The sequence below is a fragment of the Amblyomma americanum genome, chromosome 1, assembly GCF_052857255.1.
Source record: "Amblyomma americanum isolate KBUSLIRL-KWMA chromosome 1, ASM5285725v1, whole genome shotgun sequence".
In the NCBI taxonomy this organism is placed as follows: Eukaryota; Metazoa; Arthropoda; class Arachnida; order Ixodida; family Ixodidae; genus Amblyomma; species Amblyomma americanum.
The window spans coordinates 500,631,023-500,657,742 of NC_135497.1; the positions used below are offsets into that span (position 1 = coordinate 500,631,023).

General features: G+C 47.7%; 1 protein-coding gene and 1 long non-coding RNA gene across 2 annotated transcripts; both read right to left on the reverse strand.

Annotated features, from left to right (window-relative positions):
- Positions 1-530: 530 nt before the first annotated feature.
- On the reverse strand, positions 531-3,675 carry LOC144105669 (phosphatidylinositol-3,5-bisphosphate 3-phosphatase MTMR14-like). The gene is made up of 4 exons (XM_077638774.1): positions 3,552-3,675; positions 1,654-1,764; positions 1,451-1,520; positions 531-770 (listed from the first exon to the last, which is right to left on the reverse strand). The coding sequence occupies exons 2-4, from the start codon at positions 1,720-1,722 to the stop codon at positions 691-693; spliced, it is 219 nt and encodes a 72-aa protein (XP_077494900.1). The 5' UTR covers positions 1,723-1,764; positions 3,552-3,675; the 3' UTR covers positions 531-690.
- A 13,200-nt stretch (positions 3,676-16,875) lies between these two features.
- LOC144105677 (uncharacterized) lies at positions 16,876-19,561 on the reverse strand. The gene is made up of 3 exons (XR_013308857.1): positions 19,414-19,561; positions 18,567-18,660; positions 16,876-17,306 (listed from the first exon to the last, which is right to left on the reverse strand). It is a non-coding gene; the product is annotated as an uncharacterized LOC144105677 (long non-coding RNA).
- Positions 19,562-26,720: the final 7,159 nt, after the last annotated feature.

Here is a 26,720-nt window from a genome sequence, read left to right on the forward strand (position 1 = left end):
TAGTATTAGCGTTTTTGCTCTCCTCAAAAGCTTTCCCTACTGGTTTTCTATGGCAATCTTAACTGCTCGATGCGATGGATGAAAAGAATCTAAAAGAAAGATTTTGCTAAATATCGAAAGAATGGACCATTATCTTCAATATTTGTACACCACTATCTTACAGTTTTTCAGTTTACAAAATCTTTGTCAACAAATGTTGAGCATGGTCATATATCGCAGAAAGACACTCCGCATATAAAATCGCTGCATGGTGTGAAGGAAAGAGGCCATATCTTCGCTTCTGCAGTGTTCGTAGGGCATTGCTTTGACTGCAACGGATTGAGCCCGGGAGCGACTCAGCCGCAACTGACATCCAGAAAAACTGAGGCATTGAGATGAGACCTTCGAAGATCTTCGAGACCAATGGCTTCGACGAAACTGATAGCATTGGTCACTTTCTTCCACTTCTCTTTGTTCGGTGGGACCAGCTCTTTCTTGGAACGGAGATCTCAGAAGGCCAGAAGAAAAAGAGGGAAAAGTTGTGCGCGATCTGTGTCATACTGAAGTTCACCGGCTAGCTATCTCATTAACTTTTTCTACTTAAAAAAGCAGTACACAATCTGGGTAATGTGGCATCAGACGATAAAGTGTACTTTCGTTGGAGTTAGAATCACCTCCGATATGTCCCTTTAACATTCGTAGATGGTCACTTCAGCACGGAATCTTCCAGCCGCAGAGCGAATGCGTGACATCAACCTCGCTGCTTTCTAGTCGACCCGTCAGCATACATCCTGTAAATGGGTTAGTCGATGATGCAGAACGCTGCTAGAAATAGGTACCACACGTGTGCGCTGCAAAACAATTTACACCAAAGGAAATATTCACAAGTGTCACAAGACTGCTGCGAAAAGTCACGAAGAGCGAAAAAGAACTGAGTTGAGGCTCAAAACTTTTTTTTTATTGCAGGAATACGAAAGAGGAAAACCAAACAACAAACTACAGAGACGTCTATTGTCGGAATCTGTCAGCTGCCGATGTTAGGACTAGAAGGGTGTACTCTGCAGCGTGGGCAGTGAAATAAGGTGCAAGTTCCCACATCATGAAGTGCACGAGACTGCAATCGGTAGCGCTTTGGTACAAATCAGCTCGCGAACGGAGCTGACAATCGCCCGCACCCACACCAGACAATCGCCTTCAAAAACCCGCTGGCACCGTTCGTTTGTATTGCGATGCACGCGAATATATACTTCGGTCCAGCCGTGCATTTACTTCTCCCGCACTGAAGCAGGCATGCCTTCGTTGACGTGTCGTCAATGTTACCTAGCTCGCAATATGGTTATGCACACAAGAATGGGAAGCAGCGACTACAGCATGCTACAACAACGCTCACTCCCGCGAACGCGACTGGACGCAAACAAGAAAGTTGTTCTCGAGTTTCTCCTCTACGGTAAAGATGATAAGTAATACTCACCCAAGAACTTGATGATTGTTCGCCCATAGATCTCCAGGCCGCCGGAAAGCGTCGCTGACCTGCAGATGTTCTGGATACGGAGAAAGACTTGTAAAGCACGAGAGATAATTAAAGCGCATGTGTCAAGGCGAGAAATCTCTAGGAGATGCGAAGATCGTTGGATAGACGAAGGCTCAAGAACAAGCCTCACAAATGCATCGCACCTTGCCGTCGTACAAGATGACTGGAACAGCGAAGCGCATGCGGGCTCTTGCGACGCGTGCCTTCGCCATCTGTCCACGAAGCTTCTCGGTGTGCGCAGCTTGGGAGCATTGCTGAAAGGAAGAAAATTAAGGTCGGGGCTCAATATTTGGGGGGGGGGGGGGAAGCTGAGCGGCCAATGTTTCTAGAAACGAATTGCGCCCTGGACGGCTGCATCCAGACTGGGTACGTGATGGGACTGATGCTCACCTTCCCAGAATATGGCGCGCACGTGTAACAAACCATCCGAACCAGATTTCCTCACCGAGCGGCTGAACAGGTGTAATGTGAAAATAGTATTGGCCAGGCCATGAAGGTTAGATGCCGAAGATCTGCTTAAGTTCGAATAATAAAGAAGTGCACGTCTATTGTAAGATACCAAATCACTTGAAAGAGGCCACATATGTTTCTTCGACATATATCAAGTTTTGTTCTCCAGTAAATATGAAAGCCTGTTATTCTGTTTCGTATGTTCGGTGCCCTGTGCGCGCTGCATTTGAGAGAAATAAGAAAGAGAAAGAAGTTATCGAAAAATGGCACCTCGAAACTCCTACCACCGACCATGAACTCCACATTGAAATGTGCTACATCTCAAGGGCATACACGCTGCCGCGTTGTTTCCAGTGTGGCATGCGGTCACAATGCATTATACGGCCATGTGCTGTGCGTGGTCAGCCCACATTAAAGAACACCAGGTGGTCGAAAGTTACCAGGAGCTGCCCTCTACGGTGTCTCTTCCACACTTATTTTACTCCCTTCATCTGTCCTGCCATCTGGCACCTGGCAGCTGCCTGTGGCCGTTGGTAGGCCTTCCGGGAAGACAGGCGTCACCATTGAGTAATGCCGTCACATCCTTCAGGGAATGAAAATTGTGACCGTGTGAAGTCATAACGAGACCACGGGGCTTCATTGTCTCGAACAAGCAAATTGATGACAAACTACGCCAGATTTTTTTCGTGATGAGGTTTCTAACGTCGCATTCATATGAGATACACTGAATGCAATGGCCTCATAATAGAGCTGCTGCTTCGCATTAGGGGGGCGCTGGTTCCTATCCCCTATAGTGCCTCAGGGTACCTACCAGTTTTCTGATATGTACAACATTCCCCCAGCCTGGTGCTCTTTTTCTGGGGTGAAGTGCCCGAGGAAAAGGTATTTCGCCGAACCGTTATGTTGACAAGTAGTCCTGTTTGGTGGGAAACATTTTTGCGCAGGGCGTGCAGCCGTTGCGTTGACAGGTCAGGCATTTGTTCCGGCATCAAAACAGTTCAAATTGGCCTCGGGCGGTAAAGCCAACTTCTGGCTTCGGAATGCGGCTGCACGACTCCTTTGTTGGCATTTGAGAATCTTGAAGGGCTAGTCTCAATGCCGTACGTGTCTTTTTTTTTTTTTGAAGCCGATGAAACACTAGCAGAATAGGTGCCCCCTAACATAATTTGCGCTCCCCTTGCGGAAAGTTCAGCATGCGGCCTGCGTCAGTTCAAAAGGACCACAGGAGCCTAGAAATTAAGCAGTTCATTAAATTTTCTATTTAATTTTCATGTGTCACATTAACAGCCACGTAGCGAAGCAGAGCAGCCGGAGCATCAGCTAAGCCTGACGGCTTGGTTGTGAACTCGTGAATGTCAAATAATGGACACCTAGCATATCATAGCTATCAATAAAGATACTTCCTTGGCTCCCAAGAAGATTCACTGCTGTTCGCAAACGCGAAAGAGCCTCTAAAGCCTTCAATAATTAGAGCCCGACCGGAAACGCGTCAGGTAAGGATGGCCCCTGCAGGCGGGGAAAAAAAAAACACTGGATAAACTTAACAATGAAAACAAGGAGCAGCGGCGGAGATGGTCGCGAACCAACTTGCCTGTCCGCCGTTTCGTCACCGGTACCTTGACTAGGAAGTGCCAAGGACACGATCCGTCCGGGGCAGGTGGAGCTTAGAGAACCTTTGTCATTGTCAATTATCTGCGCCTAGAAAAAAAAAACTGAAAGGTTGAACACATAAACTATGAGGCCAGGACTATTCACTGCATTCGTTCCAAGTCGCTATAGGAGCAAACAGCACTCGTTACGTCATTTTCAAAACCGGAGCCAGATTCCTACGCAGACCGGAACCCTGCCCGTGCGATTTTCAAGGGCATCTCTCGAAAGCTCGCCCTCGGGTACATTCGCCCATATTCACAAGTTTGGAGGCGCATCATTTGAAAGCAAGTGCTGAATTACTTGGGGAATGTAGAACTTAAGATGGAGCCAAACTTACAAAGTGCCGATAAGGAAACTATGATGCATTGCAGCGTTTCAGCAGCTCGTTGCTGTACAGAAGGGCGCTTCATGAGGAAGGACTGAACCAATAAACTATTCCTCCCCCACACACAAAAAAAGGCCAGCCGAAAGGATGGCCCATGTGTATTGCAGGCACTGAATTTCCATCTTATACATCAAGGAGAAAGACCGAGGCTTAAGATCGTTACTAGCCCTCTGCACCGGCGTGTCGAGGACATGCAGAATTTTTGGGTGTTTTACGCAAGCATGCAAGACGCGCCCAACACTGCCCCTCATGCGGTATGATTTAGACCAGCAATGGTCTAAAATGACCAGATCATGCCACGGACCTTTTTCTTTGCATTCGGCACGGAGAACTATACTCGCCGACTGCTTTTCTAAGGGAGCTTCTTGCAACGTGAAATGACTAGCTAGTTCGTTGTTTTCAAAGAATCTTTGAATTTCTTGCGTTGAAACAACGGATATTCGTAATGTAGTGCGTTTAAAGAAAAAACTAATAGCTGCAGGGGGGGTCGATTGTATTAACTGGTTTGTTAACTGATGATGGTGATGAACGGGCTATTACCTGGTTAATTAAAGAAATAAAAATACAGACAGAGGTCCAAGGAGTGAAAATGATCAGAATGAAAAGGCAATGCTCAATAATGCTAATTGAAAAAATTAGAGTATTTCATTGATCAATTAATTAATTGAAACAATATAAAAATTAAACAATGCGTCAAAGGCGTCCAACTCCTAAATAATGGAAAGCCTAACCCACTACGCTATCGCTCCATACTCTTAAGGCGGCGTTTAAGTGTCCTCTACAATTTTCTTTTCTTTTTTTTTTCATCTGATCATTCGTGTCTCGCCCGCGAAAAACAAACCCGCGTGCGCTGTGGCTTTCGTCGAAGTTGTTGGCATTGCACGCCTCCGTGCTCCACCCGCTAAGATAAACCCTGTGTAAACTCGCAGCGATGACCTTGTTCACTTCGACGCCGGACACGACTCGCTCTGGTCGGGGCCGTGAAAACGAGGCCGTGGATACAAAGCCCCGCATGGATAAGCGATAAACGCGCCCCTAGCCTCATCTGGAGGCATGAGTGGCAGATGGCGATAGTGCTGAGGCCAAGAGTGGACTATCGCCGATATTTGTTTGGAACGCAGTAAGGTAAAAAAAAAAAGCCGAAGTGCGACGAGTGCACGACGAACCCGGCATGACATGGTTCCACTGCAGTGACATGTCATTCCACTGCAGCTTGCAGATGAGTTCATGACAGCCTATTTATAATTCATTCATGATAACAACAAATGAATCCAGTATGACCCACCGCGGCGACTCGGTGGCAAGACTTTCATTTGAGCTAGTCGGTTGTAGCATGACATGGTTTATGCAAGAAGCGTACAGGCGCTAAACGACGGAGACAACACACACGCACACAGTCCTGTCTTGTGTGTGTGTTGTCTCCGTCTTTTAGCGCCTGCACGCTTTTTGCGTAAACCATCTCTACTCGATGGCTTCGGCGTTCGGACACTGGCTCTTAAGCAACGCGAATGCAATTGCACCCGAGTTAAGGAAAAAGCGAAATGCGAAAACACGCCTCTAACTCATGTTTCAGGTTGCTTTAAAACAACAAGCGCGGTCGAAGTTCATCCCGAACTCTTATTCATGATAGGTTGCCTTATACCTCAGTTTTATTTTCAGCGACAGTCTATCACGCAATAAATTACGAAAAGATATGGCGCTCTGTTTCTGTGCCCAAGGCAGGAGTTCTATTTCGTCCTTCCCACTTGGCGGAAGGAAGAGTGCTCCAAATTCCCCATAATTCGACAGATAATGCCTGAAAACAAAATTTGCACTTGCGCAGCAGCGACCGCAACTCACAGCAGAATCGTAAGTGAGAGCTGCGGGCTCCAGAGCTTTGCAGGCTCCCCCTCTGGCCAGGCTCTCGGCCTTTCTAGAATGAAACGTTTCAAATATGGGTCTCTGACACAACCTTGGATAGACCCGAAACTTTGCACAATGGAGCTCTTCGTGCTGCTCATGCGCCAATAAAATTCGTTGGCAACTCAAACAACAACATGAGAAATTGTGAGCGCTGCGCGTACCGTCAGCTCTGCCACTGGTATACAATGCAAAGTTGGCCCCGACTAGTATGCTTGGCTACGTTACGCATGGCCCATATACCTCCCATTTGTGCATTCGCGGCTGGCATTATCAGACTACCCTACGCTGAATCTTTGGAACATGGAGTTACTGGAATAATAAACGTTGCTGTAACCACTCACGGCGTCTCGCCATGGTCGAGGACATCACCTACAGGTAGAACAGGCCAATTCATTCCGGGACTTCAAGGGATCTTTATTAACACATGATGCCATAGAGATAGGCCTTGGAAATGAAGTTCGGTTAGTGTAAAAAAAGAGTGGTTTAGATGTAAAAAAAAAGACAGGAAGCAAAAAATCTCACTCTTGGTACGCATCGCTTGCAGTTGGACTGGGGTTCGCCAGGCATTCCTTAGCAAGCTTCACGAAGACCTGGCTAACTAGACTGAGTCTGTCCAGCAGCTCCAACAGCTTCGTCAATTCTTCAGGGCTGTGCGCTTGGCACAAGCCCTGCACCGTGTTCTTAAACAAGTCCAGAATCTTTTTCATATTATCTATAATCGGGTCTAGCATCTCTTCCACGACATTCGTAATGGGTGCCGAGAGAGGGTTCCCTACAACGAGCTCGGCAGTCTCGGAACTGGCAGCTGCATCAATCTCGCCGACAGCGTCGTTGCAAGAATCGTTGCCGTTCTCTGGGTTTCCGGAGCAGGCGTTCCAGTGCTGCACGACGTCACGGGGATGGATGTCTTGCCGGTGACAGCGGTCGGAACTCTTCGGGTGATAGGCACAGTGCACTAGGTCGTGGTTGATGAGCTCCCTAAGCTTGCACTGGAACATGCAGCCAAATTTCATGTTTGGGCAGCAGACTTCAATATCCATCAGATGCTCGATGCTAAACTCTAGCTTCTGGACGTCGCGTGCCATGAACCGGACACCGTCCGCATGACAGACAGCCGTGTAGATCACGTGGCCGGGGTTCGTGATGCGCACATCTATACAGCTGTCGCACACGCTATGGCCGCATGGGTATATATAAATGGTCGCCGCCACCTCTTGGCACGTCAAACAGACGCGGGAGTCAGGTAGCGGGCGCCTGAACGGGATGGGTCGACCGTCGAACAAGTCGGAGTAGCCTCTCAGGATGTGCCATCTTCCCCTGAACTCAGCGGTATCTTCGCCCAGGGCCATCGGGTCGTAAGCGCTCGGGATTATCTGCACACTCGATCCAACGCCTGGTCTGGACTTGCTTGTGCTGGGCACGTGGTCCATAGATGTCCAGATGAGGCGCACTGTGGCTTCGGAAGCGGCCTGATCGAGCAGCGTGCGATGCGTGCTGAAGTCAGCGCTGGCAGTGACAGGCCGAAGGATACGAGCAGCTCCAAGATAGCGACGAGACTGGTACAGCGCCCAACGTTCACCTACTGAGGGCTTACAAGTTCTATGACGTATTCCTTGGAGGAGGATTGGAGGAAGTCACGTCACCTCTCTCACTAGACTGGCCAATAAAGGCATATGGCCAGGGGGTAAGAGGGAGAGGAAACGATCCTCCCACCGAGGGCTTAAATAGAAGACAGCGATAGGGCGGATAACAGGGGCGTGGTAGCGAGCCCAAAGAAAATCCTGATTTCCTTCAACGTCTTTTCGCACAGTGTTGCTTCTGGTGGTTCTTTATCTCTCTCTTTCGTCCTCCCGCTCAAAGAACTACTGGGTATTTACCCCACACACTGCAATATTCTTTTCCGTTTCTTTTCCCTCTCGCCTGCTTCCAGGATTCACACTGGCCAGTCGCTAACGTCGCGCGTCCGATTTTGGACAATGGACCATTTCCAGAAATTTCTGAGTCTGCTTCTCCATAAAGCTTGTTTCCCAAACAAAAGATCACGTTCCCAGACGATACTCTCGCATTCCGGTTTCTGAGTGCTTCTGGCTTCCGGCTTCTCAGTCGGTGCTCTCGCATTCCGGCTTCTGAGTAAACTCAGGAACGTCGCCAGTTTACTTCAAAATGCCCCCAGAGAGTCTTTGCAAGAGCACAATGGTACAGTCACGAGCAAAGAATACTAGCACTAAGACGTCACCAGACCCGTGAAAATCTCACCGCGCGGCTGGCGCGGCGCCCTGCCTTGCGAGCACACCAGGCATTTTTGTTATCGGCGTGTTCGTAACCTCAGCGCACAGGTTTGCCATCTGCTCCTCCTGTGGCACGTCAATGGTGCTAATCTTTTTCACTCGCGATTGTACAGTCAAATTTTTCCTTCTGAGTGAACTCAGGAATGTTGCCAGGTTACTTCAATATGACCCCCAGAGAGCCGGCAAAAGAGTACTATGGTACAACATGGAGAACGGGGTCGCGGTCAACCTTCGGTAGCACTGCAGTAAAAGCTAGGCAGGAAATGACCCTTTGTTCCTGTGCCGGAAATGAGCTATCTCATACAAAAGTTCCTCAAAAATTTGTGCTAAGCAACACCCTCACTTCAACTTCCTCCCTTCACAGCCCCCACCCCCCCCCACCCCACCCCTCACTCCTAACCAGAACAAGGAAGCTACCAACTCCCTACAGCACTGTGACAAAAGATGGTCTCCCTTCTTTTCCTGCGTTGACTCTGCTGCAGGAGAGTACGGCCATCCGGAGTTTTCACTCGCTCGAAGAATGTGTGTGTCATCCTGGTTAGAGCGCTTTTCGTTGCCAAACGAGCCTTGCAGAGAAGACGACTTTTCTGCAAATGGTCAACAAGTTACCAGCCGCGAGTTGTGCGTACGCAGCGAATCTGCAGGCAACGAATGCTCATACACAGAACGAACGGTACGTATGATCTCGCAGCGTCTTGCGGGCGCACGCAAGCTACAAATCACAAGCTTCATTCCATTCAGAGCTGGTTCACGGCACCAATCCTTAAAAAGTGCCGCTGGTGCCAGCGCCCTGCAGAACCTGTACTGTGGTGCAGGTGCAGCGCGTCAGCAGCGCCGCACCTCATGTGCGACAATTTTCAATCGAGCGCGTGCAGGCAGCTCTTGTCACGCGCTATGGGCACGTTACGGTAGGTATGGTATAGTGAACTAGAATATTCTAGTTCAATGTTCCTACGGGGTGCGTTCAAAAAATGGCGGCGCCCTGCTTGCCCGCTTCGGAATAAATACATGTCGTTGCTGGGTTCTTGGACGCGATAGCTGGCTCAAATGGTAGCGGTTCGCTCCTATTTTACGCACTATGGCCCACGCTTAGAGGTGTAAGCGATAACTAGCTTCTGTTTTTCCGATAATTTGGCGATTTTCAAGCTCTTCACCAAGCAGGTGCAGCTGCACCATTTCGGCACGGACCACTGAGGAGTTAAACAGCTTTCCTGCACTTACTTGCACTACAGTGAGTTAGAATATTCTAGTTCACTGTACCTGCACAACGTCTGCACTTTTTTGGAACAAATAGCATCGTGCAGACGGCGCCATCTTGCACCGCTGAAGCGAATGGCTAAGTGCAGCACCATGAGAACCAGTTCACGTCGTGCATGATAATTGAACGGACTCGTGCAGTTGCCGCCTCCGCGGAAGGAGACGACGGCTTTTGCGTTGCGATAAACGCGGCGAAGGGACTCGGGTTTATCCACTCGTCGACCAGAACGGTGCCCGACTAGGGTCCGATTCGTATACGGAGCATCACTGGGGACCTGTTGATCAAGCTTGTAAATACTAGCGTTGATTTCTGTGCAGTGTGTGCGCAGTGAACCACGCGCGTGGTGTGTTTGTGTGTGTGTGTGCGTGTGTGTGTGTGCGTCTATACTTCTGTGCTGGTGTGGCCGCGTGCTGCTAACTGTTACTCCCGAGGACAGACGCGCGCGAACACAGTGCCAAAGTGGCGAAGGCGCCCGTCCGCCGGCCGTCACAGTCGCGGTGGACGCGTCGCTATTAATGCCACTTGGCTCGCGCACACCTCTGTTGCGTTGAGTAAAAGAACACACGTGAGTTTCGCACCAGCGGCTGCGGGGTGCACATGCATCGACCGAGGCTGGTTCATGGCTGCATTTCGCTGCGATGTTGTGTTCGAACATTTTTCACGCGGTTCGAATACTGGCTGCAATTTTCAATTTTCTGGCGACGCGAAGGCTAGCAGATGGCCAGGCCTGCATTCGACCATTCGTTTTGGAAGCAGCCAGTGCCAAGCTGCACTTGAACTGCCGGAACTGGCACTACACGCTCGCAGCGCCTAAGCGGCACTGCTTCACAATTTTGCAGAACTGATGCAGCGAGTGCAGGCAAATAGAACTGGCCTTAAAGGTATCTTCGAATTCGATGCACATTCCAGGGACTTCGGAACTTTTTTTAGTGGGAGACAAGACTTCGGGATTATTTTCTTTTTGTTTTTAATGCTCATTTTTATATGAACTTTTTATTTTTTCAATGTTCAAAGGTTGATGCAATTTGTCACGTTGTGGTCAGGAAGAGACCGAAGCGGCTTCCAAAAAAAAGCGTTTTAGGGGCTGACTCGCGCCCACTAAGAACTAAATGATTCAGCGGCGGAAATAGTCACAAGTGCGCTGGGCGGCCATCGAACTGAATGCCTGCAGTTCTTGGCCGCGCTCAATTTAAATCTAGCAAGGAACCTTCGATAAAGAGCCAATAGCAAGTGCAACAATCTTGAAAAATGTGGAACCATTTGCACGCGTCCACGATCAATGGAGAGAAGTCTGGTCGTATCTCGCATTACAAAACAAAAGGACTGAGCCGCGTTCCGGCGGTTTTGAGTGCGAGCGAACAGGTGGTGCAAATATTCACGGCAATATAAAACCAAGTGAAATGGGACGCTTTACGCATGAGGATTGACCAATTCTATTAGAAAAGTTTGTGCATAGTTTGTTTGAATTCTGCTATACACGATCATGTACACGGCTCAGACAGTCAACTTCTGTTGAGACATGAATAGTTTAGGTTACTCATATACGAAATGCTTTACAACTGGCTACGAAGCCAACTAGCTCAGGCCCACTGTGATTATCATTAAAAGAGTCCTAGAACTGAATTGTTTCAATTGTCAGAAATCTGACCCAAGTGCAAGCAATCGGGGACTGAGGGGGGCGTTGCCTCCTCTGGAAAAATGTTGAGTGGGAGGGGGGGGGGGGGGGGCGATTGCTCCTCTTACATGCCCCCCCCCCCCTCCCTTTGTTCTGGGGTCCCTAGCACTTCCGTATTCGGTTTGCCAGTGCAGCGGCGCGCGCTGCTCTTCCGCCTTCGTTTTGAAAAAGTGCCAGCCTAGTGCAGCACGAGTTCTTGGCTGGCTTGCACTCTCCCAAGTGGAATTGCAGCTGTAGTGCAGCAATATGGCGGCGCCCATGTGTAGATCGGAGAAGCGATGTGCATATGACCGTAGTCTTAAATGAAACGATGATAGTTCTTTCTTGAAAGGAGGACGGGAGGAATTGTTCATGGAGTCATAATTGTAAGCCTAAGTGGTCAAGTCGAGCCTCATGGGCAGCCTTTCAGCGCATATTCACAAAACGTCTGTGTGTGTACATGCAACAACTCTCTTTTTTTCTCTGGAACGACTATTTCTTGGGACTGGTGCATGGCGACATTTTCTTGAGATTTCCTGCTTGAAAAATTCTTTACGTGGTTCGGGATTTCGGCGTCCTTCGATGTCGGCGACACGAAGCTGGCTGCAATTTGGTAGCGGCGCCAATACTAGCAGACAACCAGGCATGCGCTCTGCCATTCGTTTCTGGAGCAGCGAAATAAGGAACTGCGAGACAATAATCTGGTGGAGAAAAAGTAACCCCGAAGCCTTCCAAGAAGCTCGTGCGGTCTTATATGCATGGACTGGAAATGGGTCACTGAGGAACGATACTGATCTTTTGAGCCGCTCTTTTTAAAGAGCGAGTGAGCCGTGGCTCAGTAAAAGTGAGCGGCGGCTCTTTTGAAGAACCGGTTCTCTTGGAGAGCCCGTTCTCTCTACTTCAGTGAGCCGTGCCGAACTGTTCCGTCAGAGCCGGTCTTCAGCCGGGTTAGGGAGCCTACATACATGCCGCCTGCCGCCTGGCTTAGGGTGGTGACATCTCTCCCAGTGCTGCCGAAAACGGCCGCTAAACATGACGGGCAGCCATGTTGTTCCCCTTGAAGAGAGCATCCCCGGCTTTCAGTGGCGTGGTCGCTGGGGCGATCTACAACATTAGTTTATATTCTAGTTTATCGGCGTTTCTTTCGAAGTTAGTACCAACAGATGACGCCGTTCCGACGACATAGAGCAGTTCTCAGCGACGGTGCATTACACTCCGAACGGGTCTCTCCTCTGCGCGCGTCATCGCGCCAAAAGGCAGCGCTTATCAATTACGTAAAAAGGGTTCCTCCTCACGATGAGCACTAACCGAGCTTAGGTGTTGGGCGTTCAGAATTTAATGTTATGACGGTAATCAAAAGATTACGCAGGCCCACTTTTTAATGCTTATCAATTACTTGGTTCATGCGCGGCCTGTACAGAATGTGGCCGTAGTGGCTGTGTAGCTTATGTCGGGCATAATCGCCGCAAGTGTTCTATCGTTGGATAGCTTATGTCGAGTATAATTGCACCGGACTAATTTTAGGTCTCAATTAATTACCGGTAATTAGTTAATTGTAATGTAATTGAAATTTACGCTACATCACTAAGTCGCTGGATAGCTTATGTTGAGTACAATTGCACTGAACTAATCTTGTCTTACCGACCATTAATTAGATAACCGTGATTAAAAATCAATCGTTATGCTCCATCATCAAGCTATATATCGTTGGATAGCTTATGTCGAGTATAATTCCACCGGAATAATCGCAGGTCTTAATTACCATTAATTATTTATTTGATTTAAAATTGAACCTAATGCTATAGCATCGTCATATATCGTTGAAAGGTCTCGATGAGTAGAATCGAAAATGTAACGGTAAACCGAGCTAACGCTGGTCTATGTAGGTTCAAAATAAAACCACGCAACAGAAGCAAAACAGTAGCACCTAATGCTTATGCATTCACAGCACGGGAAGAGACTTAAGTGCCCCAGTAGTTCTATTACCGACATCACAATGGCATTTGCGTGTGCAATGTACCATTAGTTTGTGCATTTTGCTCTTCTGTGAGCAATTACACATGCTCTACGCAATGAGCTATGCAACCCCATACTAGCACACTGTAGCTTCAGCAAAAGGTATAAACATACTTAAAAAAATTTAGGGAATCTTGAGGCTGATGTTAACAAATTAAGATCGAGTGTTGTAAGCGTCTTAGTTTTGTACAGATTGCCATTGAGTTAACATTAAAGCAGTGCTTCATTTCACATTGCCTACCATTTTTCCACGTGTGCTGAGAAACTAACTTACACAGGGTTTTCAGTAGGAGGCTCAAATGTTCAGAGTGTAACATGAGACTTGCTGGAATGGAATCAGAGAAAGAGGAGCAATACAAACAATGGGACAAGTGAGAAAACCTAAAATTAAGAAACCAAATGACATTTTCAGACGCCTTCGTGTAAACATTCAAGAAGCTTCTTTTATTGCCGACACACTTCTGACAACTGTCAATTAAAGGGGAGGTGCTCATATTCTTTCTCAAGCAAACTGACAGAATATATAAGCATCCGCACCCAGCTAAAGTGCATATGAAATTACATTCTTCCATTATCAGCATCTGTGAAACCAGTGAAATTTTTGTACACATATCAGTCACTCCTGTAAATCATATCTGGTGCGCACACTAATGGTGTAATTGCAAACAGGCTTAATATTTTTAAACATTGACCGAAGTAAAGCAGCTTCGTTGCTCAATGAACACTTCTACATAAAACAAAATATACTGATAGCCATGAACAAATTGCATGAGTGCAGTACAGAGGACACAATAAATGGGCTAAATTAGCAGGACTAGTAATGCAAACAACTCAAATGATAATGAGAAACACCACGGCAACTCTGTGGGAGCGTATGTTTTACAGCCCCTAAATAATGCAAGGCATGGTAGTGATGCTCCAGCCACAAAAATAAGACTGTTACGCACTTCACAAAAGACTTGAAACAGTGGTTTACACATTTGCATCTAGTTCCAACACTTGCTCCTAAAAACTTCACCTTTGATGAACACACTAGTGGCACGCAGTGTAAATCAGTTTGCTATTTCCAAATGCTGACTGAAGCAAAGCAGCTTCATTGGTTAGTGCACACAATCTGCAAGCAACAGCTTGCTACAGAGAGGTGACATAAAAATATGCTGAAAGACGTGAACAATTTACAGGCGAGCAAAGTACACACGACATACACAGTGAAAGTGTCAGAGTGCTATATTCGGGTACAACCCAAGGAAGTAGTGGCAGATGCCCCCCGACCGTTTCCCTCCAGCCAATAGCGGTGACCGATTTTCATGACAACGCGGTCAATCCGATTAAGCCACGGTTAACTGCCGTTCATCTGCTACTCCCAGCGATGCAACTTCCCAGCATTAAACATGGTGTCATGAAAATCGGTTGGCGCCATTGGCTGGATAGAATTCTTTAAGGACATCTCCCCTATTTTCTTGAGTTGTGTCAAACTATAGAAAAACAACGAAAGCAAGGCCAAATCATTAACTAGCTGACTGCAAGCATCTAAGCATATGATGTTACCATCCTTCTCAGAGTTCAGACCAGGTTTGTTGCGGCACATGTTTTGCTAGACATTCCATCCACCCTCTGTGCATGCTGCTGTCGTAGATGGATCCTCAGTCTTGTCCTCACATATTTTGTCAGGAGGACCTTCCCTGCCTGAGCATGATGTGCTTCACAGCAACCTAAGTTCAACTTGACAGCCTTGCACAGGGCATTCAGAATGCTAGCAAATGGGGTTTTGAGCACCATGATTTCCTTCATATCTGCAAAAGTCTTAAACTGCTCCTCACATTCTATAAGGACATTAATCACTGCTTCCGTTGGATAAATGAGGTTCTCAGAATTTTTCACGTACTCTTTAAGCTTAATAAGATTGCTATACTGATTTGTAGCATCTCCAACAAGGGCATTTTTGCAGTCACTACAGTTACCAATGGACTTCATGACAGACTTGACCAGGAATCCTCCTAGATAAGCAAGAATGTCACATTCTGCTTCTGTGAGAGCACACACAAACAGGTTTTCTAGCTCTTCAGGCTCTTGGTTTTGTCCTTCATGTCTCTGGATAGTTGGGTCAAGGAGGTCAGCTAGATGCAAGCTGTCATCAACCTCGTAGCTAGAATTTGTAGGTGTGTGCATGAACTGTCCAACACAAATCAGCTTCAGTGCACACTTAACGTCGTATGCACTAGGGACCGGCTTCTTGAGTCTCAACACAGAGAATATGTTTTCGAGACAATCTTGTACGAGCCGGCCAAGAAGCACATACTTGTAGCTTTGGTTGTCCAAGAGGTCTTGCGACAGGCTGAGAGCAACAGTGGTCGATGCCAGAAGGCCAGCTTGTGAAGGCTTCCAATGTGCCGTTGCTCCCATTTTCATTTGACGGAAAGTGCTGCACGTCAGTTCCAAAAGCGCAGTGGCCTCTTTATGCTTTGAAGGATCTATATCGCTCAGAGCAACAACCGGATGTCTGGCCGACATAAGGGTGTACCACCTGCTAACGAGGTTAAAAAACCACGCTGTAGCCTCTGCTTCGGGGGGCAAAATTTTTTGTTGGATTAAATATCGGATAGCAGCAGGAGCCTCACGGAACAATTGCACAGCAATGTTCACTTTCATGGTAGTGAAATTTCCACTGCTGATGTGGATTTCCGACAGCCTATTTGCAATCTTCAGCTCATTTTGACAGTCGTACTTCAACACTGCTTCAACATGCTCCACCTTGACAGTGCCAGAAGGAAGACTTTGTTCCTTAACAGTTTCTTCACCCAGAGTGAATTCTCCCACTCGGAGTAGTTGGGCACGGATGTTCTTCAAGACGTGGGCGGGGTCAGCCATAAAGAATAGTTGCCTGCCACGGAGGTGCGGGTGCGGAATACAGCAGACAGTCTGTGAGTTTCTGTGGTTGGACAAGCCAAGCAGGCGCCAAACTGCACGGTTGGCAGCTCCCATGTCACTTGTGACAACAAGCACTCTAAGCGAGATTTGAAAACAAAGCTCAATCAAGTGGAACACAATGTCCTTCAAAATAGAGCCATCTATCGACCTTCCAGTGAAGTTATAGGCGATAACCTGTTTCCATCTCGTGTTCACGCCACCAACCATGAACACAAGAGCATGGTTGGCAACATCTGTAGCGGACACCGGCAATGTAGTGCTCCCAAAAAAGCAATCAAGCGAGCGATCGTGGTCAAATCCTTGGGAGATTTCCATCTCATCCATGAAGAGCACACAGTCTTTTTCTATGTCTTGCATTGTGGCTACTTTGGATTTCAGGACATTAAAAACTTCATGAAGAACTCCAGGCAAAAATTTAATATTTTGAAGCCTTCGTATTAATGTCCTATTGCATGGCAGTGGATATGGTAATGATCTTAATAATTCATAGCCTGCTGTTCCACATGCGTGCTTTATTTGAAGGGCCTCTCGAATAGTCTTCTCAGACCACTTAAGGCCCTTCGTAGTTTTCACCGTCAAAGCCCTTCTCTGGTCGTGTTTGAGGAACGGTAATTGTTCCAAGGTTATCATTTTTTGTTGTGGCGACTGTGACGTCTTTACAAGACTGCGCAGTTTTCTCTTTGTTTGCTCGTGAAGCCTCTGTAGGTTTCTGTACTTTTGGGCCAAGTCCTTATTTCTCTTTCTCAGCTCAGCATTCTGTCTTTGAAGAGACAAGTCAGTTGAAGCCGTACTTGAACCAAGTGTGAATGCAGCTTGAGGTATTTCTTTACTTGATCGCTCATTACTATGCTGTGACCTTTCAGCGCTTAAGGATTCGGCCTCCATGGGTGAAGCTGCGGGCAGAGGAAGTCGACTTGCATCAGTGGAATCTTCCCCACTGGCTTTATCTGTTCTCAGAAAGGAATGGGCAACGCTGTCTGCATAGATAACAGTGTCGACAGCTTTGGGCGGCAGCAAGGTGGTTGTTAAAGGTAGATCATACCCTGGTACCTGAGCACATTGTAGTGGACTGACAGTGTCCTGGGAACTCATGCTGTCACTCACAGCCGAGTCTTGTGTTTGTTCGGCTGTTGATGCGAAGACAGGCTCTAGAGCAGCACTACCACATGGTTCATTTCCAGTGGGGTCAAGTACTGGGCTTTGCGTTGGCGTGGCCGGACGAAAGCAAGACCGCTTCTTCGGAGGCTTCCGGTGTTTCGGGATGGCTGAAATAAAAAATTCAGTCAATAGGGTAGCACTACACTCAAGAACTGCAGAAATTCTGCATTTACAGAAGAGCAACCTAGTACCTGCATAAAACTTCCAAATAAACTTCAGGAGTAGTAATATCAGTTGGGTTTTAAGATCCCAAAGCTGTACTGGGGGGCTTTAGATTTCTTACCGCCAGTGCATATTTAACAGCGTCGGAAAGCATGCTACAACTGGCAATGATTCAGTCGTGCAAAATTGTGCTCAACAGCAGGTTGTGTTAGCAGCTGAGGTACCATTGATGCAACTAGAATTACTAATCGTCCTGAATTTTGCCATTTTAGCTTCTGTGCCAGGTGACATAGAACAAATGAGACAGCACAGTATGCAGTCTGCTTTAGGATATTTGTTTGATTCTAGACGCCCCCTTTCTCGCAGGCGTCGGGTGAATTATAAAGAAAAAACGATGCTATACAAAGTATAAACACACTATAGGTGGCCTTGTGCTCTTTGAATACAAGGCTATATCTGTGTGTTACGTTTTGGATCTTAGTATTATATATATGAGTGCATTCAATGTGTAGAGAAGATAAACAGTAGTCCCTTAGGGAAGCAGTGGGTGTTCAAGAAAAGCAAATATAGTAGGGGTAGGCAGAGAGTTAGGTGGCAAAAGTTTTGTTTAGTGCCATACTTTATACCTTTATGGCTTACACGGAAGATTTCAATTGTCATTCATTCATTTTTTTTTCAATCTACAGTGAAAAATGAGCCAGAGGTAATGCAGAAGCCGTTAAAACACGGCTTAAGGTGATTTTATGTTTGAAGGTGCTGTTCGAATGCATGATCCTACAATAACGTGCAATATACATATTTTTTTATGCCCGCGATTTAGTTTTACAAGAAATGAATTGCATGGATCCCAACAAATTTCTAGCTAGGGATCTAGATGCTGATGCAAACATGCGCTGTAGGAATGCTTGGATATAAAAGCCATATCAATAGACCAAGAAGTTTGTGTGGATAATGTGGCCACAGATGGCACAGGAACCGGTTAAAGGGAAGTCAGTAGGATAGGCTTCGTCCTGCTATGGACCTTGAAATGCTGATGGTGATGAACCTTTCTTTGCAGCCTTCTAAAAGCAGATGAGCGCACATTTTTGAGCTTGCACAAAGCAACCACAGCACTACCGTATACGTGTAGACAAATTTCTTTGCAAACATTTCATATGAATGAGGCAGAGTTGTATTTAAGAGATGGATCAAAATTAGAAGCTTACCTCGATAAGTAAAAAGTGTGGGAACCGCATCTGGCCTTAGCTTCTTTAAGCCATCCTGTCTGTTTTGCTCGAAACTTGTTTCTTCAAAATGTGCCTGAAATGAATGGCAGCAAGTACTTCATAAGCATCAAGAAGTATATTCATACCTGCACATAACTGTGACAAATGCTGCAAACCGGAATATGACTAGCGTTACAACTACAGAGCTGTTTCTACCTGCTGTAATGTTTTCACATGCTGTCTTTTACCACGCTATAGTGCCAAGCTAAAAAAAACTGGATAAGGGCTTCCTAAAGGCTTCATATGCATGCCAGTAACCGGGCATATACAAAATGTGTTCTTTTAGTCTGATCTTGGGTTTCCAATCTTTTTCTACCGAATAGCGTCGTACAGCAGAACGGTGCCTAGATAACCAGACCTGACTGAAAATAAGTTCCTCCGACCACAGCGCTCACGAAACAGCGAACGCGTACAATGTCAGAGAGATGTAGAAATTTATTTTCACTACCTCAGTCATGTTCTCTGACATGAGTTTTGGCGCATGTATTACAGCGCAAACAAGGAAGCGGGCGCCAATATATCGTGAGTGCACTCGCGTGAGAATTACAGTCAGCGAGGGCGAATGCGAACCGTTGCTTCTCGCCCTTGGTGCTCGAGACACGCCGCCAGCGCATCTAAAAACTAACGAGAAGATTGCACCCACGCCCGCAATGCGTAGCCTGTTATCAAACCCACGCCGCGCACGCCGTTCGAGGCGGCCGTGGTTTAATTATCGTAAACGTGAAGCACCGTACACCAAACATAACAAGCGAGCAGGTAACAAAAGAGAAAAAGGTACGGTACTCACAGAACATATGCGAGAAGCAGCAGTGGGTTCCCAGCAGTCTCGCTTTACTTGTGCCAGCCAACGTTTTCTTCGGTTGGAGTCAGCCGGGAAACGAAACATCCGTGTGCCCTTCCTGCAGTGGTTCGAGCACTGCGGAACGCAACACCCGGGCATTGCTGCTGCGTAAGCTTCCTGGCGCACTTAGTGCAACAACCGACAACATATGACTGTCCCACTCAACGATGAACGGCGATGAAGACGCAACTGCTGCAGCAGCTAATGCGCGCCTATGCACGGCGGGGAACAAGATGGCGCGGCGTCTTCCCGTAACCATGACAACACACGCGCTGGCAACATGGGTCTTAGCGGGAGGCGGCATGTGCTGTGTCAAAGGAAGTCACCACCCTAAGCCGGGAGGGGGCGCGACATGTAGGCTCCCTAAGCCGGGTGTGATTTGCGCGCCATCTATTAGCAGTGCGAGAAAGAAATGGCATTCCCGCTCTTCCTAGCATGAGTAGCAGTCAGAAACTCGGTCCCTCGGCTGTGTACAGTACGGTGTGCCCCCCCCCCCCCGTCTCCCCTTCCCCTCCTTGTCCCCTGTAAACATTGACAAAGGCGCACGAGTCACTGTCCCCTTTACCAACAGCCTAGCCTAGAGGGTGTTGGCTTGACAGCATCGCTTTGACGGCCGAAAACTGCTAGCTTTGTTAAGCGCGCACATCCACCAGCGCACCAGGAAATGAGGCGCCGCGCACACACTGAGCGAACTGGCACGTGTTCCGCAGAGTGCCCTTTCCTTTGCTGGCATTCTTGATGGTGCGGAAGCATTGTGGGCCTCCACCATCTGACATTTCCACGACGAGCCAGTGGGTTAGTGGCCCTCCTTTGTCCTTGCTACTCGGCTTTCACTCCTGACATTTTCTACTTCTTGTTTTTTTTTAAGTTTTTCGGGTGAGTCAGAGAGTCAGGCCAGGGACGGGTTAGGCGAGGGAGACAATGGTGTGGTCTTCCCTTCTCGCACACCTCTTTCTCAGCAGCTGGTATATAAGCAGTGGTGCACGTGCATAACCATCGTTCGAGTTGCTCAGAGCGTGGACTACAGAGATATTCACCGAAGACTACAGTGCGAGCTGCATTACAGTGAGCTTGTCCTGCAGGAAATTGTCGGCCGTTCAGATATGGAAGAGAATCATTCCTCACGGCAGGGCGAATGCTGGTACGTGCTCAAGGGCTTCGCCTTCGGCCTTAACCACCGGCCTATCAAGCTCACGGAGCGTGTGGACAGCGTGTATGTGTGTGTGGCTTGCGAACAGCTTCCAGCGAGCTACACGCGTCTTCAATGCGGTCATAACATGTGCGACGACTGTCTGGGGATGGCCATGAACTCGTCTGGGCTCTTCGGTGAAGACTGTGCAGACGCATACGGAACGTGTCCAGCGGACGGAGTGAAAATCTTGCAGAGCGGACTCAGAACGGTTCACATGCCCTTCGACATCGTGACCAGCATGCGGGCTCATTGCTTCAACGTAGAGCACGGCTGCCCGTACCAGGCCACGCTTCAGGACGTCCATGAGCACTTCGAGTTATACTGCCGCTTCCACCCCCTCAGTTGTCGCTACTGCCGGAGGCAAGATATACTGATCAAGGACATCGTCACGCATCTCCGCAGCTGTCGTGGAGGACAAAGCAGCAGCGAGAAGGCCTACGTCTCTGGAGTCCGTGGCAGCCAAGAACGTGCCGTCGCGGGTGCGGTTGCCTGCGCTCCCAAGAAAAGTGCGTTGGTAATTCCACGGCGGCTCATTCGGTCAGCAGAAAATTATTGGTGTGTGCATAAAAGCTTGTCAGGCATTGAAAATGGGCACATCCGAAAAGACGAAAAGTTTTAGAAAAGAGCTGGACCTTGCCGTACTCTTTGCCACTGGAATCGGGAAACTTTGGAAGTCCCAAGAAGAGTACAACAATGAGACAGCGCTAGTGCCTCGGCGGACCCTAGCATGGACGGCTCAAACGTACTGCTCCGAAGTCGTGACGAAGGCCTATATTGTGAACTCGCTCCTGAAGGACATTCACTGAACTCTAGCCCGACACAATTAAGATGCTATGATAACCTGCCGCGTCCTAGACACCTGTTGCTGCAAGTCGCCGTGTTTCTTTCTTACTACTCATCCTCATTGTCTTTCTTGATTCTTCATCATTTCCGTCTTATGCACAACTCCTCTCATAACTTACCAGAGGTAATAAAGCCTTGTCAACCACGAATAATCTGGACGAGTCATTTCTTGAGCCAGAGCGGCTGCCGTGTTGGTGTACACGACGAAACGTAGAAAGTTTGCCAAGCATGTCTGACATGCTTACTACCACCTGCTTAGATCTGCATCGCTGAGCTCGCGGCATATAGAACAAAATGGCGCCTCTAATGTCACGTGAACACCAGCTGCACAGCCGCGGGAGCGTCATCATCATCATCAGCCTGACTACATTCACTGCAGGGCAAAGGTCTCTCCTATGTTTCTTCAATTAACCCCGTAATTTGCCAGCTGCGCCCACCCAATGCCTGAGAACTTCTTAATCTCATCCGTCCCCCTAACCTTCTGCCGCCCCCTGCTACGCTTGCCTTCTCCTGGAATCCACTCCGTTAACCTTAAGAACCAGCGGTTATCTTACCTTCGCATCGCATGCCCTGCCCATGCCCATTTCTTCGTCTTCATTTCAACCAAGATGCTATTAACCCGCGTTTGTTCCCTCACCCACTCTGCCCGCTTCAGATCTCTTAACGGTCTCTTAGTGGGTGCGTCTCTTTTTGTTAAGTCTATAGAGTCTATATGCTTTAGTCCTTTCAGATGCTTTTTATCTTTTTATTATTTGTTTTTCTTTTCAGAAAATCAGTTTAGATCACAGGTTGTATTTGAAGGGCACTCTCGCAATATTTGTCCTTGCTCTACACGCTTGCCTGCTTAAGCAATGCAAACATAAACGTGCAAAAATATATAAAGGCGGAAGCACAGAATACCGATAGCGCGCATGGTGAAATAGGGATAAGTTTCCAAAATCCGGTAAAATATAGGTGAACGTTTATTATTGTAATGGTTGTGGTGCTCAAACTTGAAATCAGCCACGCAAGCATTTTTTACTTTAAACTTAATTTACCACAAAGTAGAATGGTAAATCGCATGTATGCCGTCATCGGTCGTCTTCAGGTGCAATGACCTCCGCCGCCTTAGTTCATTCATGGGAGCACAGCACACTGGAGATGCGGAATTTATTTGTTTCCATTTATATACTGGAGGTACGTGGTTTTTATTCAGCAGCTATCTATAAGTTATCTAAAAAATAAAAAAATATGCCAGTTTATTTTTCGTTTTGATTCAGTATCATAACTGCAAAGCAAGATTGCCGAATGCTTTCGTTGTTTGCACTCACTGCTGCCTTATTTCATGCGTATCTAATAAACAACTCATGATTGCTCTGTTTTTGTGGGCTCACTGGCTTGCCAACAGCTTCAACAGTATGACGTGTGACGTAATCGTGACGTCGTCTTGAATAATAATGATAATAATAATAATTGGTTTTTTGGGGGAAAGGAAAGTCTCATATATATTTGGACACCTGAACCGGGCCGTAAGGGAAGGGATAAAGGAGGGAGTGAAAGAAGAAAGGAAGAATATGCTCCGGAATAATTTCGACCACCTGGGGATCTTTAACGTGCGCTGACATCGCACAGCACACGGGCGCCTTAGCGTTTTTCCTCTATAAAAACGCTGCCGCCGCGGTCGGGTTCGAACCCGGGAACTCCGGATCAGTACGTCTTGAAACTCCAGTGTCCGAATTTCAGTTCCCCTTTATGGAGACAAAATCTCTCCCTCTCGTCATCAGCCTTGTCATGAAGCTATGTTTCCGCTGTCCCCCCTGATTGTGGAAAGCTTGGATCATGCAGCTCTTACCAACTGGTGGGACATCTGCCCTTGACGACTCAGGGCCAAAGTTTATTAATCTATTTCTCTGTCGCTAATAGCGTTGATTTTTCTTATTTGAGTGGAGTGCCATGAAACTTCACTTTCCTTTGAATGAGCTTATTCTCTCTCGCCAAGCTCGGTTGGCTGGACCATCGTGGTTAAGACAACATAAGTGGGCCGCAAAATATTAACGCCATAGCGTTCAAGGTCCCGTTCACCAGGAAATCCGCCGCCGGCGTTGTGAGCGAGAACTCATGGCCATGGCTCTGGCAGCTGGGCCCCAGAGAGCAACTTAGGGCACATGACCTTGCGACGTAGTCAGACCCTGCTTACAGAAAAGAGAGCCAATTGACTTCCCACCGTGGCAGGCGGCACTTAAATTAATGAATGGTCGCTCGGGAAGAGAACCCTGGCCCGCACAATTAAGGTCAACCACTGAGAGCACCTGCCATCGCAGGGCAGCGGAGTGGCGCTTAACCGCGGAACCACTGCGCCAGGAGTGGTATGAGGACTCTCAAAGGACCCTCTGCATGTATGGGAATGAACCCATTACGCTGTCGCTTCATACCCGTCAAGGCGGAAGTAAGAACAAGGATCCATACCTACTTACCCAATCTTTTACCCTTTTGCGGCAGTTTCCGGTACAATTGTTTTCGCCCCTCCAGTATTTCTAGCGAGGGCCTCTGCAGTCGCCTTCTCGTGCTTCTATTTATTCCAACGTCTTTCAAACAAATGTCACTGTGCTCCTGTCAGAGGTCTTTCCAGCAAAGACGCCTCTTTTCGCAAAATGAGCTAAACCTCAAAGAATCTCGACCCAGATACTCAATGCAGCCGAAAGCTTGAACAGGCGTTAAGATTTTGCACCCGTTGCTGTGCATATGGTGGCTGAAGAGAGCTGCAAAGTAAATATGCAGTGCTTTATTTATTCGCTGAACTCAAAATTTTGTTACATATTACTTTCTTGTTAGAATAAGGGGCCTCAAAGCTTGGGGCCACCATGGAGGTTTGGGGCGTCGTCTATGAAAACTGAGAAAGGAGATCGCTTTCCTCCTCCCTTCTTGTCCATGCCGTTGAGCGATGGTTCCCTGACAGGTTCGGTTTTTTTTTCAATTTTTTTAAAACTATTTTTATGAGCCAGTGCAAACAGAGGGCCAGCAAATGACGATGATCGCGTTTTTTTTTCACAGCTGACTTCAACACCGGGCGTTTCGGGAAATCGGTTGCGCTTGGCAGCTGGGAGCACAGCCTCCGAAATAGCCGCATAATGAGAGATGGAAAGCTTGAATTCCAAAGTTGTGTTCATTGAAAGCCAGGGATCTTTACCGGGCTCCCACCTGCCCCCAGGCAAACCTCACCCATTTTGGAGAAGCACAGTTTGGAGCTGCATTCTTACGCGGTTGCTTCAACTCATTGCTAACATGGAAGATGAGTCTGGACAAGCTGACTTCACCGTTACTCAAAACGGCCGGCAGTTTATTCCCGTCTTTCACGGTCTCTAAAGGGTGCCACAAGTCACGCAATATGGCGAACAACTGGGTGATAATTTCATCTGCGATCGTTAAGGAATGGGTTCTTTCAATCGAGGTCAACTGCTTCTAGGTGAAAGTGTTTGTTCCCGTTTTGATACCTACTTAATCGAAGTATTCGACCAGAGAACGAACACTGGCGGCGCTGCAATCGCCGCAGTGTGACGCCACGGCAAGGACGCCCGTTGAGTCGTGTCAGCCGGGCTGTCGGCGTGCCGGTTGCTATCGTTCGTTTTTCGCGCGCCAATTGGTGACCATGATGACTTCCCGCTCAGTGCCGCAGTGCAAATCATAGAAAGAAGGCAATGTTGGCTTCAACTTCTACCCAATGTCGTGGAAAATGAAGAAAGCTTGGATGATTAACAATGGGCAAGCAACCGTCAGATTCGTCAGTGTTGTGTAGCAAGCATTTTTAAGAGGGCGACTTTTTGTACCCGGTGAACAAGATACTAGGTGCGTCCTCTGCCGAAGCTTTTTTCTCATATTTGTCAGCGAGTCTTTTATAATTATCCGGTTAAAAGTACAGGAAGCTGTTGCCGGAAACTGTTCAGTCCGTCAGCCTTCCTGACCTTCTTGTCTCACGTGCCTTGTCCCCATCAGTTGATGCTGCTCAGTGGTTAGGCGACTGAAAAGGGAAAGATTGACATGTTAGCCGTCGAGAATTTTATCACCACCGTGGGATAAACGCGGCACCTACGAAAACTGCTACCGTACGGCAAATATGCCTTGCCAGACCTGGCAACGGTAGCAACGGAAGGACTGCCGTATTTGCCGTACGGCTGTCCGGCTACGCTAAAAATCTGTTATCATCATGAGGGCATTACGGCTGTTTTGCGGCGCGGAGAAGCGAACCAAATACCGGAAAGGTTGATGATTCTTTAGTAGCATCGATAAAATCTCTATCCTTCAACGCATGAAGCAAGATCATGCATGCACGTTGCCTTCGATAAGTTGCGCGTAATAGTTCCGTATATATGCTTGTCATTATACTCAAAAAATGCGCGTCAAACAAGAACACTCTTTACTCTTTAATTAATATCCTGCTTTCACTAAGCATCGGCGCATCAGGTGTCATCGCGCCAAACGCGCCTGAAGTGCTCACAGCAACTTTCACGACCATGCATCAGCACGAAACAAGCTTATCGCGTCGTAAGCCTACCGGAAATACATTTGCACTATAACCTTTACTGGAATAAGAAAAAAAACGCACAAAAGAAAGTGGAATTACTGCAAGAAACACTCATGTCAGTGCACGGTAAAGAACGCGTACCCGTGGTGGCCAAAATTTCCGGAGCCCTTCACTAAAGTTAAGCTCCTAGAAAACCAGAAACAACGTGAATAATTTACCCATAAACCAACTGTACCCAACCCGTGCACTCAGAAGAAACAGCAGGTACTTCTCCGGAATCTATATCAGCTCTCTCTAAACATAGCTCGCACTCGACGTCACGTCAGCGAGATAGCTGCTTCGGCGACCATGTTCACGGACCGCATCATGGCTTCCGCGCGCGCTTTGTGAAATTGTGACGCTGATAAACCGGGGTGCTTTGTGCTGCGACCGGGTACTTAGGGCTTTTTGGACAGAAATGTCTTGTCTGCCGGGCCCGGAGCCCTTTCAGGAGCGATAGAAATGTCAAATTATCGTATCAGCACGTGTTCCCAGGCAAAACTTCAGCAGTGCGATAAGGTCGCCCGCTCAGTTTCACTGGGAGCAGAAAAGACAGCGGGCGGTAGCCTGTTCCTGGACATGATATGGTAGCATTATCAGTTCCCCACCCCCGATCGAATGCGTACAGATCGCGATAACCACACGTTTCCTTCTCTTTGTGTGTGGATGTGAGGTTGTGAG

Excerpts from the sequence above, each read along its gene's own strand:
- LOC144105669 (XM_077638774.1), bottom strand. The coding sequence starts at position 1,722 with ATGGCGAAGGCACGCGTCGCAAGAGCCCGCATGCGCTTCGCTGTTCCA. Across the intron at positions 1,521-1,653 it reads TCATCTTGTACGACGGCAAG|AACATCTGCAGGTCAGCGAC; the intron begins GTGCGATGCATT and ends CTCCGTATCCAG. Across the intron at positions 771-1,450 it reads AACAATCATCAAGTTCTTGG|GATGTATGCTGACGGGTCGA; the intron begins GTGAGTATTACT and ends ACCCATTTACAG.